Source organism: Chinchilla lanigera, unplaced genomic scaffold, assembly GCF_000276665.1.
Source record: "Chinchilla lanigera isolate Chin_1 unplaced genomic scaffold, ChiLan1.0 scaffold00058, whole genome shotgun sequence".
In the NCBI taxonomy this organism is placed as follows: Eukaryota; Metazoa; Chordata; class Mammalia; order Rodentia; family Chinchillidae; genus Chinchilla; species Chinchilla lanigera.
This window is the reverse complement of record NW_004955459.1, coordinates 3,178,412-3,197,362: the sequence shown is the minus strand read 5'-3', so window position 1 is coordinate 3,197,362 and position 18,951 is coordinate 3,178,412. Positions and strand designations below refer to the sequence as shown.

The window sequence follows — 18,951 nt, the reverse complement described above, 5'->3', positions numbered from 1 at the left end:
ATTTTCAGTTTATAGTTGGGACTAGCTTTTACATAAGTTTTCTCAACTTCAGCAGTTTTCCCATTTGAAGCAGGACAATTCTTTGGAGTAGGAGTTCTGTCATACACTGCAGGCTACTTAGCAGCATCCCTGGCTTCTATCCACAAGAGGCCAAGAGTACCATCCCAGTTGTGACACACAAAAATGTCTCCAGGCATTGCCAAATGCCAAGTGAAGTAAAATCATCCCTATCTCACTGTTTTACATGATGTATTTCTTGAAGTGCTTTAGTATTCTGTGATCCCAAGAAAAACAGCTTCATCTCATGCTACTAGCTTTAATATTCCAGCAGGCTGAACTCTAAATTCCTAAAGGCTGTTACGTATGGAAAATCAGGAGCTAGAAATAGGAAAAGAGTATACATGATTTTTATTATTTCTCAATTTCCTTAATTTTAGGACATTCCCCCTCACAAAAAGAACAGTTTAAAATATACTAATCAATACTTTGTTCTTTTTTTCATTATTTCTGTTTACTGGCAAATGTGGTCTTTTCTGTTCACACATTTAATGAGACCAATTGTGTCTTTTAGCTGAAATTACTCATGGAGTTCCCATATCTGCTTTAAAATAAATTTTATCTTTTTTTAAGCAGAAAGCCACCCCTCAAGTCAATAGATTCCAGTAACATGGATCTATTATCTTGTATCTGCTTACTATATGGTTAAGATTAACAAATAAACATACCTCTTAGAGATTCGTATCTTCTACCCAGATTCCTACTGAGCAAAAAGCTTGGTAGACAGAGGTTAAGATCTAAAGAATACAGATAAAAAGGAACCAATATTCTTTAGGTTGAGTACCTACCCTAAATTTAAGTTTAGGGCTCAACTCCACAAATGAGGAACTATTTTAAATACTATCACTAAAAACTATAAACTGTACATTACTTTTTCTCCTCCTCTTCCACATCTCCCCATCACCACCAATCTGTGATGCTGGGAAAGACTCTACAATCTTTAGGTATTCCAAATGATTTGTTTGTACTAGAAAGAGTGACTGTGTACTAAAGTGCTTTATCTCTCTTAACCACATCAGTACATTATAAAAAGTTTTAAAAAAAGAAGTTTCAAGTTCTTGTGAGGGGAAAAAAAAGATTAAATATAAAAAATTTAGGTTACTATTATTATTAAACAAATTTAACCAACAATCAAGAGAAATATCTTCCCTCTTGTCTTTTTCCTCCCCCATCTCTCTTTTTCATAAAAAAGAAAAGTGCAGTGAGAGAGAGGTGAATGAACAGATGGGAGCTGGGTGGAGGCACAGGAGAGGTCACCAGCTCCTAGTGATAATGCACAAACATGTGCCTTAAGAGTTCATCAGCTGAAGGTCTCAGTTTGGCCTCTACAAAAATCCGTTTGAGAAAGTCTCGAGTATAATCCGAGACATGAGGTGGCAGCTTTGGGTTTGTTGGCTGAGTGGCGATCTTAAAGATGGCAGCCATTGCTTCAAATTCAGCCCACGGAGGTTTTTCAGTTAGCATTTCTACTACAGTACATGCTACACTCCTAAAAAGAAACAAACAGAAATCCATTACAAAAGCAGTAACATTAGGGAAGAAAACTGCTTAGCCAGAAAATGACAGTAAAGTCCAAAACATTTAAATATGACTTGGTTTAAAGTTTCACGTTTCCTTAAAATGCTGTAATTAGGGTAGGGCCTGTAGCTCAGTGGTAGAGCACTTACCTTGTATATGCAAAGCCTGGGGTTCTATCTGCAGTACTGAAGGGAAAGGGTGGACATGATCATGACATAAAATTGCAATTTAGATATAAAAATTAGTGGAAATATATCACAATTTAATATTATCACTTAACCTATAGGTTATACAAAAATATTATTCATTTTATTATTTTTGTTCTGTGTAATTTTCTAACTTGTCCTCAAAAATAATTTTTGTCTTCATTTTACAAAAAATCAAGTATTAGAAACTGCCTTCAAAAATAAATTGTTTGCCCTCAAGTACTTGTTTTATTTGTTTTCTTTAAAACAGGGTCTCACTATGTAGTGCAGGCTGCCCTTGAACTCACTTATGTAGTCCAGGCTGCCCTACAACTTACAGTGATCCTTTCTCAGCCTCCCAAGTGCTCGCCCTCAGATACTTAAAATGAATGTCTCTTACAGTTTTTTCTAGGCAGGAAATAGGAAATGACCATTTTATATTCTAATTTAAAATTATTAATTAAAAATTAACTGAATTCTAAGAACACTTCCAACAAAGATTAATTTCTTAAAACTGTTTCAGGGAAATAAGAAAAAATCCTTCATAAATAAGTGAAGATAGGTTCAGAGACTTTAAAAGTCAAGTGTAAGCCAAAGTAAGGTAAAATTAAAATGGTAATGGACCTTGTAGTTCATATATCCTATTCCAAAAGTTCAAAAGAAAATTTAAACCAATAATTTCAATCTTGAATAGAAAGATGTAAAGGTGGCAGGTCGGTTCCCAGATATATCTCACATTAAAACCTACCAGATATCTGCTTTTCTGCCATAGCCTTCTCCGCTGATGACTTCAGGGCTCATCCAGTATGGTGTCCCTGTGACAGACTTCATTCCCGTTCCCGAGAGGCAGATGGTCTGAAGCCGTTTGCTGGCCCCAAAATCTCCTAGTTTAACGTTACCTGTTGAGTCTCGCAGGATATTTGCACCTACAAGTAAGAAAAGTGCTTCATTTCACTTTTTTACTGGTATTCTGGATACAGTAAAAAAGAACAATGACAGAGAATTTTCTGCCAAACCAGGCTGCCTTTCATCTCTCCAAGCAGGATCTGGCATATGCTAGTGATACAGTAGATGCTCATTAGGAAAATGTTGCATAACTCTGAATTTTTAATCAGTTATGCTGATGAAGGACCTAGGAAGGCTCTTCTGTTGAAAAGGAAAGTGGGAGTGGAGGTAAATAAGAATAGAATGGGAAAAGGGTGAAGTGTGAAGCCTGATGAAACACTAAGGAAGCACCAGTGGCTCATGGGCCCTGTTTATCATAAAGCACAATGCACCTGGCTACAGATGATTTCTCTGAGAAGTCATGTTTTCTTCAGGGACTGCCTAAGGAACTTTCATAATCAAAAACATCGAGTACTTTTCCCCCTCAATACTTACCCTGTATTAGTTACCCTGCATTTTAAAGTTTTTAACATTGTGTTTTGGTATATACTAAGTTTATTTCTCAATTTCTATCTATATTTTAAATGCCTTTTAAGTAAGCTTTAAGCTTGTCATAAGTTTTAAAATTTCATTTTGTAAACTTTTTTAGACAGCTATAGAGTTAGAGTTGTTGCAAAGGTAAGACAGAGTTCCCATATCCCTAACTATCTCTCCTATTATAAATACTGTATCTTATGTTAGTACAGTACATTTGTCATAATTAACAAAACAGTGATAGACTATTAATTAAAGTCTGTATTTTGTAGCAACTTCAATTTTTTCCTCACATCTTGTATCTGTCTCAGGATTGTGCACTACACTACGCTTAGTCATCATGTCTCTTTTGGACTTCTAGGTATGACAGTTTCTCAGACTTTCATTCTGTTTTGATGGCTCTGGCATTTCTGGGAAGCACTGACCCGATTTTTGTAGAATGCCTCTCATTTAGGATTTATCTCATATTTTTTTATGGTTGGGCTGGGGTTATAAGGTTTGGGGGAAGAAGACCAGAGGTAAAGTACTACTGTCATTACATGCCATTACGGGCATATACCATCACCATCACTACTGGTGTCAGCATGAGTTCTGATGACCAGCTGGAGCAGTGTTCGTTGGGTTTTCACTGTAAATTCCCTGCATCCCCCTTTCCATACTGTACTCTTTGGAAAAAATTCACCATACACAGCTTACAATTAAGTAGAGGATTATGCTCTGTGCTGAGGACCTACATAAATTATTTGGAATTATTCTGCAGGGGAGAATTGTCCCCGTTCTCCAACTCATTATTAAATCATTCATTTATAACACCATGAGTGTATGGGTATATATTTTACACTTTGGGTTATACTCCAGTACTACTTTACTTTCCTGTTCTGCTTGTACCAGGATGGCCCCTGGGGACTCCTTCCACAGACATTCCCTTTTGCTATACACCCATCACTGTGTTCTCGTGTTGGCTGGGTTGTTTTGTACTTTCTAGCAGAAGAGTGCCAGGCTCATCTTGGTATCTCCTGCTCAAGTCCCAGAATGAGTCATTTCTCCAAGGAACCCAGGTTCCTTTTATTAGAAAGTGGTATTAAAAACAAGATTTTATATTCTAGGCTCATTTGCTTTTTATTCTCTCCTTTCCCTGTTATATTTTAAATTATTATTTGTTTGTCGGCAGTACTGTGGATTGAAGTGAAGGCCTCTGTACTAAGCTACGTCCCCATCCCTTTTTTATATTTTAAAACAGGGTCTCGCTAAATTGCCCAGGCTCAAACATACAATCCTATTTGGGGCTTCAAAAGTGCTAGGATTATAGGTATGTGTCACAACATCCAGCTTGACTCAATGTTTTTTTTCTAGGATTGTATGTCTAGTTTCTGCCTTTAACAAATTATTTCTCTTCTCATCTTTAGCTTTTTCTATAAACTTACCTGTTTTTTAAAAAACATGTTTATTTTTATTATCTAATTTTTTGTCTATTGTTTTACTTTTGAGGTAGGGCGCTTTCTATGCCCTTAAACTCACTACGTATCTCAGGCTAGCCTCTAATTTGTGTCAATTCTCCTGCCTCAGCCTCCCCAGTGCTGGGATTGCCAGGTGTGCACCACCACGTCCAGCTATAAATTTTCACAATTTATTTTAATACCTATTTTTTGGTTTTGTACAACCTTAAACCTACTTCAAATTTTTTAGTCTTCTTATCCTATTTTTAAAAATTTTAAATGCTCTCTATGAAGGAGGATGAATAGTAGGGGAAATCTATATTATAGACTAGAGAAAATACAGACTCTCCAACTCCCCTACAAACTTCTAGTCTTCCAAAATCCCTCAATCAAGCTAATGATGGTTATCCAAAGTCTCTCTCCAGGCACAGTGTAGTATCCATTTTGTGTACACCTTAGGTCTAAATGTGCTACATTACCAGCAACCCTCTAAAATAGCACTTTTTTTTTAACATTTCCTATCATTCAATACTTAAAAGAAGGACTCTGTCCAAAAAGCCACTATCTTTATTACATCAGTGGAATGATGACAAGCCAGTTTCCATTTTTGAGACAACGTCTTACTGTGCTGTCCATGCTGGCTCAATCTCCTTGGCTCAAGTGATCCTCCTGCCCCAGTCTCCTGAGTAGCTAGGACCACAGGTGTAGCTAGCTTAACAAGCTGAGTTTTACTGACTACAAGCAAGGAAGGAAGTATCCTGGGAAGATCACAAATAGGGACAGCTATCTGTGGGAAGAAATCATCAATGCTCATCCACAGGAGTGGCTGGAAAGTGGGTAGCCTGTTTTTCGCATGTGTGTGTGTGTGTGTGTGTGTTTTCGTGTGTGTGTGTATATTTTTAACTTGTTTTGTCCAAGGAAAGTGGGTAGCCCGGGGGTGGTGGGTGGGTGGGTGTGGGTGTGTGTGTGTGTGTGTGTGTGTGTAACTCATTTTGTCCAAGTTAAAAGTTACTAAGAGGACTTTACAAACATAAACAGAAGTAGAAGGAATCATACATGTACCCAGCTTCAACATCTAACTAGACAACCCTGTCCAACTATATACTGCCACGCACTCTCCCTTCCATCTCACAGTGTTGGAAGAAAACCATGACATCATAATCAATTAAAATTTCAGTACGTATCTTTAAAAGACAAGGACTGTTATCACACCTAAAAAGATGAGTAATAATTTTTTCAATTTTTTAATATTATCAAAACATAATTGGTATTCAATTTTTTACACACAAATAAAAAAGAAAAAAAAACTCATGTTAGTCCTACAATGAGCCTCACTGATATGCAAATCTTTCCTAACTTAAAAGTTCCAATCTCTTTTTTTTCCCCCTTTACCTTGCTGGCTGTATCTTAAGGGGTCATTTTAATATGCTCAATGCCTTATATAAACATGTTATAATTTGACAGCTGAATCTGAAGGTTTGATAAGAGCTTGGGGGAACAAAATTAGAAAATGCTGCATTGCAGACTATCTCTATGCCAGTCATGTCAGCAGCTATTGATCTTTTCCCTTACCATTTAAAAGTTGTTTATAAGTACTAGGAAATACTGAAAAAGTAAAAATATATAGTAGAAAACAACTGTCACTATCTTGCCATTTGGTTACAACCATTGCTAATCATAAGAAAATTTTCCTTCTGTGTCATATTTATATTTTGCAAGCATCAGATCACATTGCATATCTCCTTTTATATCTTTTCTCCCTCATCAATATATTTTCTCTATAATACTTAAAAATCAGCTTGCTTCCATGCTCCTCAATTGGCCAAGGTGGCTCAACACTCCTTCTGGCAAGATAGAAGAGGGTTCATGCAGAAAGTTGCTGTTCTGGCTTGTGTCTGGATGTCATGCCCCCCACCCCAAAGCCTTATGTGCTCCTAGGTGGGGCTCTGGGGAGGTGGCTGGGATACAAGGTTATGTGATACTGGGATTAAGGGTGTGTGATAATCTGCATTAGTCCCCTAATTGGATTAGCATAATTCTAGGTGTAGCGGAATGGATTTATAAAGAGGGAATCTACAGTCCTGGTACCAACAATAGGCTTGTGGCCTGGATGGAATACAAAGGGACAGAAAGAAGGGAGGCTGCTGCTTGCTGCTTTGCTGCCTCCTGCCTGCCCTCTCTCCTCTGTCATTCCACCCTGCCTTGGAGCCAAACAACTATGGACTGAAATTTCTACAAACTGAGAGCTGAAATAAACCTTTTCTGCTTTATTTGTGGATATCGGGTATTTCATTCCAGCAACAAGAAGGTAACTAAGACAGCTGTTCCCTTAGTTCCTCTCCCTTGCCTTTTTCTGAGTGTCAATGAGAAACTGGCTTGAAGAGCAATTATTCCTAAGTGAAAAATTTTTCTCTGAGATTCTTAAAGCCATTTATCAAGTTTTGTACTTAACAACTGAGTTCTGCCTGAGAGAGATCACAGGCCATATCCTCAGCCTTCATAACTTTTGTGGTGGGAATGAAACTAAAGCTAGGGTCTATACATGCTATTCAAACACTGTACCACTGTGCTACATCCCTTGCCTTTCATATTCACTATTAAGCCCCATTCTAGTAGCTCTGGCTCAAGCACTCTACAGATTTTATTCTATCACTAAGAACTGGTTAGAAATGTTCTCCTGGCTTGAATATGGCCACATCAGGATGTGCCACACCATGGCGAAGAAGCAAAAGCCTAGGAGCTCAAGAGTTCCCATCAAGATCAATGACTTATGTATTCATATACACTTTTACATTTGTTAATTTATTTTTATCGACCGATAAAGTGATTTCTAAATTTGGGGTCACAACAAGTTTTCACACAATTAGACCTTCAAAAATGCTGCACAGTGAAGTTTTAAGTACTCTCAAATTTTACACCCTCATCACTTGCTTTTGTAGCTTATATGCATTCATTCACATACCTGATCCCTGAAAAAAGCTGTTTTTCAGTTTAAAAAACAGCATTTAACTGAGTTCACCACAACTCAGTCTCCTTCTTTTCTTCTCCTAAGTAATGATTCACATGATCTTCACATGATTTTAAATATGATCTCTACATCCAGTATGTCATCACTGCAGCTAACTTTTCAGTGTTTTCTAGGTATCGGGCACTGTTTTAGGTAAAGTACACGAAGTAAATCCTTGTAAGGATCCTCGTGTAAGAATGCGGAATGAAGCACAGAGACTACATGACTTGACCAAGGTCACAGAGTTCGAACAGAGAAAGCCTGAATTTGAATCAAGCTGCCTAGTAGCAAAGCCCTAACTCTTAACCACTCCCTTCTAATGCCTATGCAATATGTATGAAAACATGGTCTCATTTATATGGTCTTTTGAACTTAACTGATCTGTGAACCCCTGAAGTGGAGCAATCCATTTGTGGAAACCTGAGCTGGACTCATCAAAACTGATTTGATGAGTCCATGAGAAAGCAGGAGAACTTTTTTAGAATAGATGTATGCATTTAAATATTAAATATCTTAATCACATCACTTGTTTCATTCATAAAGAACTGTGTAAAGTAAAAAGTATCTCATTACTTACCTTTGATATCTCTATGGACAATCATATTACTGTGCAAATAATGGACACCCTCCAGAATCTGACGTGTATATTTCCTAGTCACATTCTCAGTAAGAGCTCCATATGCTTTTAATTGGTCCTTAATTGAGCCCTAGGATAAATGAGAACCACAAAAATTATGATATGGTTTGAAATGAAAACTGGTATTAAAGCTTTATTTTTAAGAGAGTCCTAGTTCATCACTAGGAGGCTGTATTTGGAAAGAGCAGATATTGTCAGTGATGATACAATATGCCCACGCAGTTTAAAATATAAGTCATCTGCACTCTCTAGAACTGGGGAAAAGTATGTCATAGCTGAAAGAAGCAATTAAAACTCTGTTTTGACTGATGCCCTTGTTTCTATGACTATGTTGGGTGTTCTCCTATTCCTTGCAACTCTGTTTTACAAAATTCTCTATCTTGCTTTATTTTTCCCTTTTATCTATCTTGCTTTATTTTTCCCTGAACATGTCTTTGTTTTTCCTATTAATCCCTCTAAGTACGCCATACCTGAATTTATTTTGTTCTTACTCTATATTTTAAAGCAAATTTGTGTTGTACTGACATCTACTGATTTCTTCCTCAGGAGAAGAGAAAATCAGAATGCATAAGCATTTTCTGTTTTTGCTTTACATAGCCAACACTCTAGTTAAAAACATATGAGAAAATACAATAATGAGGAATTTCTTATTTTCTTAAGTTTATTTTAGGCCAAGAGAAGTGCCTTTTTCTGAGAAAGCTGAGTCAGTCTGAGACATGACACAGGAATTTGTTGTTTTGGTTTCCACAGTGCAGGCTGGCCTTGAAAAAAGCCTGAACTCTTAGCAATCCTCCTACATGCTTCAGTCTCCACAGCACTGGGGGGGGTCACAGGTGTACATCCGGCTCAAGACAGCCACTGAACTTAGAGAGCTTCTTCCCCAGTGATTCTAATATGCAAGTTTAATTATTCACTTTAACAGAAATAAAATGCTTCCCAAGTGACAAATCTTTTTTAAACAAGAAAATATAATGTTTCTGCCTTTCCTTCAATTTTGTACTCTGCTGTAAGGTGTAGGTCCCTGGATTTTACAGATTTAACCATTTACTGTTTCCACTATTCATGAGGGATCCTTGCTGGGACACCAGTATGCAATTCTGCACACCCAAACCTGCAAACATACATAAGAAATGTCAACCACCCTTATTATACACTGTGGCCTGTTTATTCACAGTCTTCTTACTGTGTCTCCACTTGTACTACTACACAGAATGACTGTTAAAACTGAACTATCCAAATAGTAGGCACAATAATAACTGTAGGCTGATGGGTCCTCTGGCCAGCTGGGTCAGTGGACTATGGCTGCTAACAACTCCCATCAGTATTGCCTACTTATCCTATATCTATAAAAATGTTAACTTCTGCTGGCCATGGTGGCACATGCTTGTAATCTTAGCACTCTGGAAAGCTGAGAGGACTGCAAGTGTGAGCCCAGGATGGGCTACTTGGTAACTTAGCAAGACCCTGTCTCAAAATATAAAAAAAAAAGAAAGTTTTTCTTTAAAGGGCTGGGGATACAACTCAGTGTGAAGGAATTGGATTCAATCCTCAGTACTGAGAAAACAAACAAGCAACAACAAAAAAACTTCTGCAGTGTGTACAACTGGAATGGTTTAAGAACTGTGTAGCAAGGAGAGACAGAGACAGAGAGAAAGGCCAACTGCTATTTCAGGTACTAAAACAGTAAAAAGTTATGATCTGAAATCTGAAAGTAGTTCAAACTAAAGGATGTACTGTTAAATCTGGAAAAACTGAGAAACAGGATGGAAATGTTAACAAAGCTTGATTCCAGGTCACAAAGGATCCTATCATGTGTAGTGAGAGAAATTATAGAGTCCCATTCACGAACTTGGAGATTTAGCAAAGTGTAAAAACTGTATGTCCAGCAACATCGATGGGCTTGCCATAGGTTGTATACTTCATTTAGATTATCAGTAGACTATTATTAATTCACTAACATGTTTTTCAAGTTCAAGGAACAGTGTATGCTGTGAAAGGCAGCACCGCCTTTACAAAACCAAATGTAGTGAATGAGAAACATGACCAAACAGCACTTGCTGAATAGTTCTGGTTTCATCTAAAGATTATATGCTCAGTGTATAAGGGTTATACACCTCTATTTGTGATGTTTATCGGTTTTAACCACTTAAATTTTATTTTACCGTCAACAATGTGGGTTTCTAGTCACACTCATTCATAGTTATTTTCTATTATAATTTAAATATTTATCACAAAACAGTAATAGAAGCCTGAATTTTATTTTATTTTTTAAAAGTAGGAAAGGCTTATTAAGGAAATAGAAACAGCTCCAGAGAGACAGGAGGGGTCCTAAGTGGGTTGCCATCCAGAAATATGAATTTTTAAAAATCTACCCTAATCCCAACACAACACTTTTTCACCTAAGTTTCTTTTGTCCTTGTTCAAATACAGATACACTGCCATAATCATTATTAAAAAATGTTTTGCATTGTTTTCCTCTCATTATAGGTATTTCCTCTAATTCGCTACACAACTTCATAATTTTAATTTTTAGCATCTATTCTCAGAGAATGCCATCATAATTCACTTCCATTGTAGGTACTAATATTCCCTTTTGTTTCCTGTCACAGATAATACTAAAATAAATGTATAGAGTATCCCCCCCTTCTTTCAGGTTACTTCTGTAGAATAAATTTCTGTGCAACTACCAAGTCATATGGCTTCAATATTCCTATTGCTTTTAATAGGGATTACATTACCCCAATTTGTTTTCCAAGTAGAATTTTTAAAAACAAACATACACAAGAATACACTCTTTGAAAATATAAAAGGAATAGTAAAATAATCACTGGGTGATGATAGTGTCAACATGAACAATTTATTAGTCATGATGATAAGAAAAAGTTTACTGCTGCTCTAGTGAGAGAGAAGTTTTACTGACTGTCTTGGTTACTTTTCTCTCGTTGCTGGGACAAAATATCTGATGCCCACAATTAAGGAAGGAAAGGTTTATTTCGCTTACAGTTTGTGGAGATTTCAGTCCATACTTGGCAGATTACAAGGCAGACTGGCACATGGCAGAGGGCTACAGCTCATGGCAGCAGAACACAGCAAAAGCAACAAGCACAAAAGCCAGGAATCGCCCCAAGCAGCCTCTTCCTCTCCCTTACATATGCAAACTATCCACCCCAGGGCGGGTGCAGCTCTCACACCCATAATCAATCAAACTCTAAAAGCCTGCCCCATGACCACATGAGGCTTTGGGGGGACACCCAGACACAAACCATAACACTGATTCATAAGCTCAAAGTGCAATCTTTTACGTTCTACATACAATTCTAATCAACTACCTGCTTAAAGACCTGTAAATAAAACTCCTTTTTGTAACATATACTACCTATTAAATTTTGAGACTGTGCATTTTGTTTTTCCTTTTTTCAGATGTGGGGGGTCTTACTGTATTATCCAGGCTGAGCTCAAACTCCTGAGCACAAAGTGAGATTACAGGTATGTGCCGTTGTACTTGGCTTGTATATATTTTTAAGTAAGTAAATATACCAACCACCATCTTGAAAATCATTAGTATTTAAAATTTAGTGGATAGATGGAATGATAAAAGGTCCTAAACTTCATTTTGCAACTCCTAATGAAATTATTAACTTTAGTGATGACTACCAGTCAGTGTTAAAAATACTGGGTGTTAAAAAACACTAGATACAGTACCAAATGCTACACGGAAGGTTTAACTCAAGGGTACAACAGCTGCTTTGGTTAAAACCCTTAAAGAAGGGTTTAAACAGCTAGCACCAAAAAAAACAAAACAAAACAAAAGAAATAATACTAAGTGGAAGGCTGGAAAAGAACTGACTACTCATAGGTGCCTTTGCTATACTTCAGATTACTTTCTTGTCTACAGGAAAACATAAAACTCTCCAATGAAGGAATGAGATGTCAATCACCCTAATTAGGAATCAGTATTAGCATCACTACCATGGAATAACTAGAAATTGTGTTTTCTGTTGGGATACCCGGTAAAGTACACGGTCATCTGATGTATCCAGTAAAAAAGGCTGAATTAGAATCTACCTTAAAGTTTACAACTAACTTGGAGTTTATGGGAAATGAGGTCTTGTTAAAGTCACATACTGTAAAAATGTATTATTATACATAAAAATGGAATTTGGGGACATAATAACTAAATATAATGTATGGTCTGGACTGAAACCTGCTTTGGATAAATAAAACAAATTTTTAAGGCACTTGGAGAAATCTGACAAGACACTATGATGTCTGTAACCTCCTTTACGCTATTTCAGCATTAATGAGTTTAAAAATACAAAGACAAATGAAGAGGATTATTACCTAGCTCTAATTTAAAACTCTTCCAAAACATCTTTAACTAGGGTTATCATTATATAATCTAAACTTCTGTTTCTTTTTTTCAATAAGGACTTTTAAATACAGCAACTTTTTAAAAAAGGGTGTGAACTTACCCCTGGCATATATTCCATAAATATAGAAAGTGTTTTTTCCTGGGGATCCCTCAAACAGCCATAATACTGAACAATTCGTTCATGCAGCAAGTTTTTCAACAACTGAATTTCACACTCAAGTGCATTCACCTCCTGGAAGACAAAATTCACTGTGAAGTCTTTGTAACACTTTCTGCAGAAGCAAAAAATAGTCATTTCAGGAACTATATCAAGGTGATTTCATTCTGAAAAGTTTACTTCCTAAAGAACAAACTATTTTAAAGTCTCTAACCAGTAACTTTTTCTTTTTCTCATAACTGGGGATTAGACCCAGGCCATTCATACTAAGTTATATTACATCCCAGTCCCTTTTAAAATTTTTTATTTACAGACAGGGTGCTAACTAAATTGCCCAGGCTGGGCTCAAACTTGTAATTCTCCTGCCTCAAATTCCCAGAGTGCTGTGATTGCAGGCATGTGCCATCACATCCAGCTTTAACCAATAACTTTTTAAATTGTGCTGAAGCAATACTAAATCAGACTAAGAATACAACTTTGGTACTAAAAAAGAAATATCCACAATACACAGCAGATAAGTACATCTAATTATCAAGCTGTCTCGCAAATCACTTGTGTTACTCTGTTTTATTACTGTTTTTTGGTTTTTTGTTTTTAGCACACATAGTTCTTAAAATGTGACAAAATAGACTGTGCAGTTATTTTTACCTTGCTGGTCTCAGGACTATCGGGATCAAACTGGACTTGCTTAACAGCCAGTTCTCTTCCTGTATCAACATCGTAACAGAGGTAGACCCTGCCAAAGGCTCCTTGGCCGAGCAGTTTGCCCAATCTCCAGTTGGTTGGAGCGCGAGGTGCTGAAAAAGAACACTTGCTTAAAATGGAGTAGTTAAATGACACATGAATGGTTAAGGACTAAATAAATAAATATGCTGCTAGCGATATCCTTAAATGAACATGCTTGGGTATAAAATTATGACTTCAAATTCAAAATGGTCACTATTTTTCAAAATTTTTCTGTTTAGTCAATCTTCTAAGTTTGTAAACTCAAATAAGTTCATATCCACATGACTTACTCTTTCCAATGAGATCCCCCATTACAATATCTTTCACTCAACCTAAGATGTAATGATTGTAAGATGCCTTATTTCTAATCTTCACTTCCATCCTAACAATAAGAAAATTCTAGGTAATCTATAAAATTATAACCTTTAGTGAACCTGTTGGAAAACAGACTGCAAGAGACCGACTTGCTTGAAATCTAAGGAAAAGAGGTTCTTCCAAGGAGAGAGAGATAATACAAGCACTGGCAAATTTGTGGAGGAACACAAAGATCCATACTGACAGGTAAGAAAAGAGCTCCAGGAGGTGGAGTTGAGCCAAGGGGATGGTAAGTTCAAGGCTTTCCTGCACTACACAGAAGAAGTCAGCTCCAATTTTAACAAGTAAGGGTTGGCATGAGAGTACTAAACCCTTGGGATATCACAGCACATGGTGAGTTCAACCCTACTCAGTCTTTTCCATGGACCTATCTGCCAGGTACTCACAGAACAGATGAGAGAAAAACTTGCTTGGAGGTCAAGGCTTGGAAAAAGGCATCTCCCACTACTGTGGAAAAGGTAGAAAGCCCCTCCTAAACCTATATCCCCTAAGAAATTAAGATCCCTAAAATACTAGAGGAAGAGCAGCAAACCCTGTTTAGGGAATGGAAAAGAAAAACCAAAAAACAAAACAAAAAAAAAACAACTTTGGGTAGAATAGCACAAGGAAACTCTGAAGAAATATAAAGTTAGTGGCAAAAAGGGATCACAGCAATAACAAAATCCAAACACAGCTGCTGAGAGAATGACACTATCCCTTACAATAATGGCCTGGGCAGAAGAGCTGTGTCTACCTCCAGGTATAAACTCTGTTTAGCTCAGTCTCCATTATTCTACATATAATGCCTGGCTTTCAATGTAAAATTATAAGATGCAAAAAAGCAAGTAAGAAAATGAGAGAGAGAAATTAACATAACCAAAATCAAGAGAATCACGAAGCTTAAAATAACCATGATTAACATGTTAAAGTTCTAGTGCAAAAGGTAGATAGACAACATGAACAAACACATGAAGAACTTCGACAGACAAAAACTGCTGGATAGAGTCAAATGGGAAAGCTTGAAATAAAAAATAAAAAACATTTTTTTTCAATAGGCTCATAAATAGGCGCAGTAAGGCTGAGGAAATCAATTAATAGAAAAAATTTCTCAAGCTCACTGAGGAAACAGAATGAAAAAAGGTGTAAGAGAATCACATATCCCATTGTGCAAGTAATTAGAATTCAAAAACAAAAACTGGAGTGGAAATATTTGAAGAGATATAACTGAGCAATCTTTATAAACAAATTATAACAAATCAAACTGAATATGATTATGAATATCAAAGAGAAAATCTTAAAAGTGGCCAAAGGGAGAAAAAGATACTATTATAGGAGAGCAAAGACAAGAGTTATATATTTCTCCTCAGAAAGTATATAAGCCAGAAGACAATGTTGAGATAGCTTTAAACTGCTGCAAGTAAAAAATAACAAAAATACAGCTGGGCATGATGGTGCACTGCCTATACTTTAGCACTCTGGGAGGCTGAGACAGCAGGATTTCAAGTTTCAGACTACCCTGGGCAACTCAGTGACTTAGCAAGACCGTGCCTCAAAAATTAAAAGGGACAAGGATGTAGCTCAGCGAGAAGGTCCTAGGTTCAATCTCAGCATCCCAAAGCAAAACAAACTGTGCCCAGAATTCTATATCCAGAAAAAAATAAACCTCTCAGAAATAAAGAAGAAATAAAGACCTGCTCAAACATCCAAACAAACAAAAGCTAAAGGAATTCACTACCAGCAGACTTGTATTACAAGAAAGGTTAAATGCAATTTTTCAGGCAAAAGGAATCTGACACTAAACTGCACCTTGGATCTATATAATCAAAAATCTACACAAATAGATACCAAAGGTCTATATAAGACATATAAAAATTTTCCTCTTATTTTTAATCACTTTTGCTTTAGTTGTCTAAAACAAAAATAATACCGTATAAGGTAAAAGTAAAATATGACAACACTAACACAAAAAGGAAGACTTCAGAGAATACAAAGTTTGATGTAATAAACACCTTTGAGTACAAACCTTGTATGCATTCTTTACATGACAAAGTCTAAATAATTTGCTGTCATCCTCTTCCCATTATTTAAAGTAAAATATCCCCTATGTCAGCAAAAACAAACTACTTCCCATTTCAGAATATCCATGGCTCTTTGTATGTTATCTCCTTAATTCATGAATTTCTACTCCAAATTAAGCTCTGGGTTAAATGTTATACTATTTCTCCACATATCACTCTCCCTGCTAGACGAGTAAATCAGAGGTCATGTCTGAGATCTCAGTGCTAGATACTCAACAAGGACATGTGGAATGGAATTGAAAATATGACTGGCTATTAATTTTCAATAAAAGCAAAATGCAGGGGGCTGGGGATTTAGCTCAGTGGCAAAAAAGCGCCTGCCTGGCAAGCGCAAGGTCATGAGTTCAGTTCCCGGTACCGGAGAAAAACAAAAAAAAAAAAAAAAAAAAAAAAAAAGCAAAATGCAGATGTAACTGAAGTAACTAGCAGAAATACCTTTTTTGTTGTTGTTTTTTTGAGACAGTCTCCTACATAATTCAGGCTTCCCTTGAGCTTACTATGTAGCCCAGGCTGGCCTCAAACTTATGGTGATCCTCCTACCTCAGCCTCCCGAGTGCTGGAATTACAGGTGTGCACCACCATGCCTGGCTAGCACTACTATTCTTATACTTATCATTCTGGCCATTGTTAGAAACACCACTGTTACCACTTCTTTTTCTTTTTCTTCCTTTTGCTTTGTAGTGTCGGTAACTGAATCTAGCACCTGGAACAGCAAAACAGGCACTCTATACCACTGAGCTTCAACCCCAGCTCCTCTCTTTTGAGGAGTTTGCCTCACCTTGAAGACTCATTCGGTAGTTATTCCTGTTAATACTATAAAACTCTGCAAAAGTTCTGTTAAACACTTTACTGTAACAATCCCTATCACTTACATCGGCTGGGCGGGCTGATGTCCATCACAGTCAGAGTAGGATTGTCTATGTCGCTTCCCCTCCTTCTTATTCGACTCTCATCATATTCCGGGGTGAAGATGCTGCTCCCACTACTAGTGCTTAATGAGTGATCGGTGGGGCTAAAACTCACAGGAGACCGAAAGCTGGTCCCCTGGGTCCTTCTAGCTCTTGGAAAAGTTTTACGACCTACAAAAATGAAAACAGAACTATTTTACTTTTATTAATATACTGTATTTTTAAAGTATTTAAAATTTGCAATGCAGGCAACATAAATTTGTCTTGTGACTAGGCTAAGGAATTGAAATGGCAGTGATGGTAATGATTCTGGGGAAAAATACTAGGATCTGAATACAAATTCGGATCCTGTTATGGGAAAATGTTCAGATGTGCACACACATAAAAACCATGGAATAAATACCTGCCCCTCGCTTTTCAATAAAGAGATGAAAACAATTTTACTTTCATTTCTAATAATGACTTTAAAACATAAAACAAGAGCTAAGCATGGTTGTGCATGCCTGTAATCCCAGCACTTGGGAGGCTAAGGCAGGAGGATCACCATGAGTTCGAGGCCAGCATGCGCTACACAGTGAGTTCAAGACCAGCCTGCATGACATAGTGAGTCCCACCTCAAAAAATATACACACATACATACATACACATATGTACACACATACAATACAATAACCAGGAAGGTATATGTAGCAAATTTTTTCCCTAACAGGACAATTCAAGTATCAATTTCATCATCAAGGAGTAATTTTCTCATTAGTATCATTTAAAAATTACTACATTTAAAGGAAAGACAATGTCATGAGAGCCAGGCATGGTGCTGCACGCCTGTAATCTCAGCACTTTGGAGGCTGAGGCAGGAGGATCACTGTGAGTTTGAGACCAGCCTGGGCTACACAGTGAGTTCAAGGCCAAACTGAATTACACAGCAGAACCCCATCTCAAAAAAAAAAAAAGCTATTATAGTTTTTAGCAAGGACTGAATCTCCTCAAAAAAAACTGTTTAGCGAGAAAACTAAAGATTCAAGAACAAATTTATTTCCCAACAATATTATAAAAATATCAGATTTTTAAAACTTTTCTGAGATTTGTAATAAACTGTTACTATGATCTAATTACCAGGAACTTACCATCATTATACTCCTGATGATGATATGAAACATGATACCTTCTTGGGTATGTTCCTCCTTTTCCAAATTTCTCAAAGATAGGGTTATCATAGTCTGTTAAGACATATATGAAAGTTATGTTCCAAAAAGTCAAAGTTTTAGTAATGTAAAGCACATTTAAAAGTATTTTGAGTTTTAAAAAAATCTCCCCCTCCCTCCCAGCCAAAATGTTACTATGATATAAACTTAATTTAAATATTTAGAATTTATATCATCTAACCTGAAAACTCTTGACGATTATCTGGGTAGCTCTGTGCCCTAGGCATTCGTGATTTTGGATAGCTCTCTCTATAAACAGAAAATGCCACATTAAGAGAACATATGTAAATAAAACATGTAAAAGATTTTAAAGCCATACTATCTGTATCTATCTGTATGTGTGCATGTCTATGTATAAAGGAGTTCACTCTGAAATATTAACATAACTAAAAGAAAGAGAAACTTTTTTTAAACACTTGTTTGGTACATATAGCCAAAGAGCCTGGTTTTTAAAATCTGCCTACAGAGTAAAGTAGTAAGAATAAGTTTTAGAATCACAGGTGCTTAGAAACACTGTTGTTTCGGTCTGAGTTCTGTGTAATCTTGGTAAGTAATCCTTCTAAGACTGTTTTTGCAGCTATATGAAAGACATAATGATGTCCAACTTAGCAAGTTTTAAGAAACCAGGTGTTCAGTGGTGCATCCCAAATAGCTAAGTATTCCATGCATATTTGTAATTTCTCTGAATTTGTTAAGTATCTACCCTGTGATAGACACTGATATAGACAGGGGTTATATACACATTGATAAGAAGAAAGTAAATATAAATGGTCAAATAGTATAAATTATCTTTTAAGAATTTGCTTTTATACGGCTAGGGATGTCATTCAGCACACGCTTCATATGTATGAGGCCCTGAGTTTGATCTTGAGCACCACACACACACACACAC

The 18,951-nt window shown here is 36.7% G+C and overlaps 1 protein-coding gene across 3 annotated transcripts in view; it reads right to left on the bottom strand.

The window, feature by feature from the left end:
* Positions 1-391: 391 nt before the first annotated feature.
* Map3k2 (mitogen-activated protein kinase kinase kinase 2) overlaps positions 392-18,951 on the bottom strand; it is a 61,013-nt gene continuing 42,453 nt past the window's right edge. For all 3 annotated transcript variants that reach the window (XM_013521065.1, XM_013521064.1, XM_005397615.2), the window contains 8 exons: positions 18,241-18,308; positions 17,982-18,074; positions 16,819-17,025; positions 13,437-13,585; positions 12,732-12,863; positions 8,200-8,329; positions 2,509-2,686; positions 392-1,546 (listed from right to left, as the gene is read on the bottom strand). In XM_013521065.1, the coding sequence (XP_013376519.1) occupies positions 1,321-1,546; positions 2,509-2,686; positions 8,200-8,329; positions 12,732-12,863; positions 13,437-13,585; positions 16,819-17,025; positions 17,982-18,074; positions 18,241-18,308 (1,183 nt within the window). In that variant the 3' untranslated portion in view covers positions 392-1,320. The remainder of the gene's footprint in view (positions 1,547-2,508; positions 2,687-8,199; positions 8,330-12,731; positions 12,864-13,436; positions 13,586-16,818; positions 17,026-17,981; positions 18,075-18,240; positions 18,309-18,951) is intronic.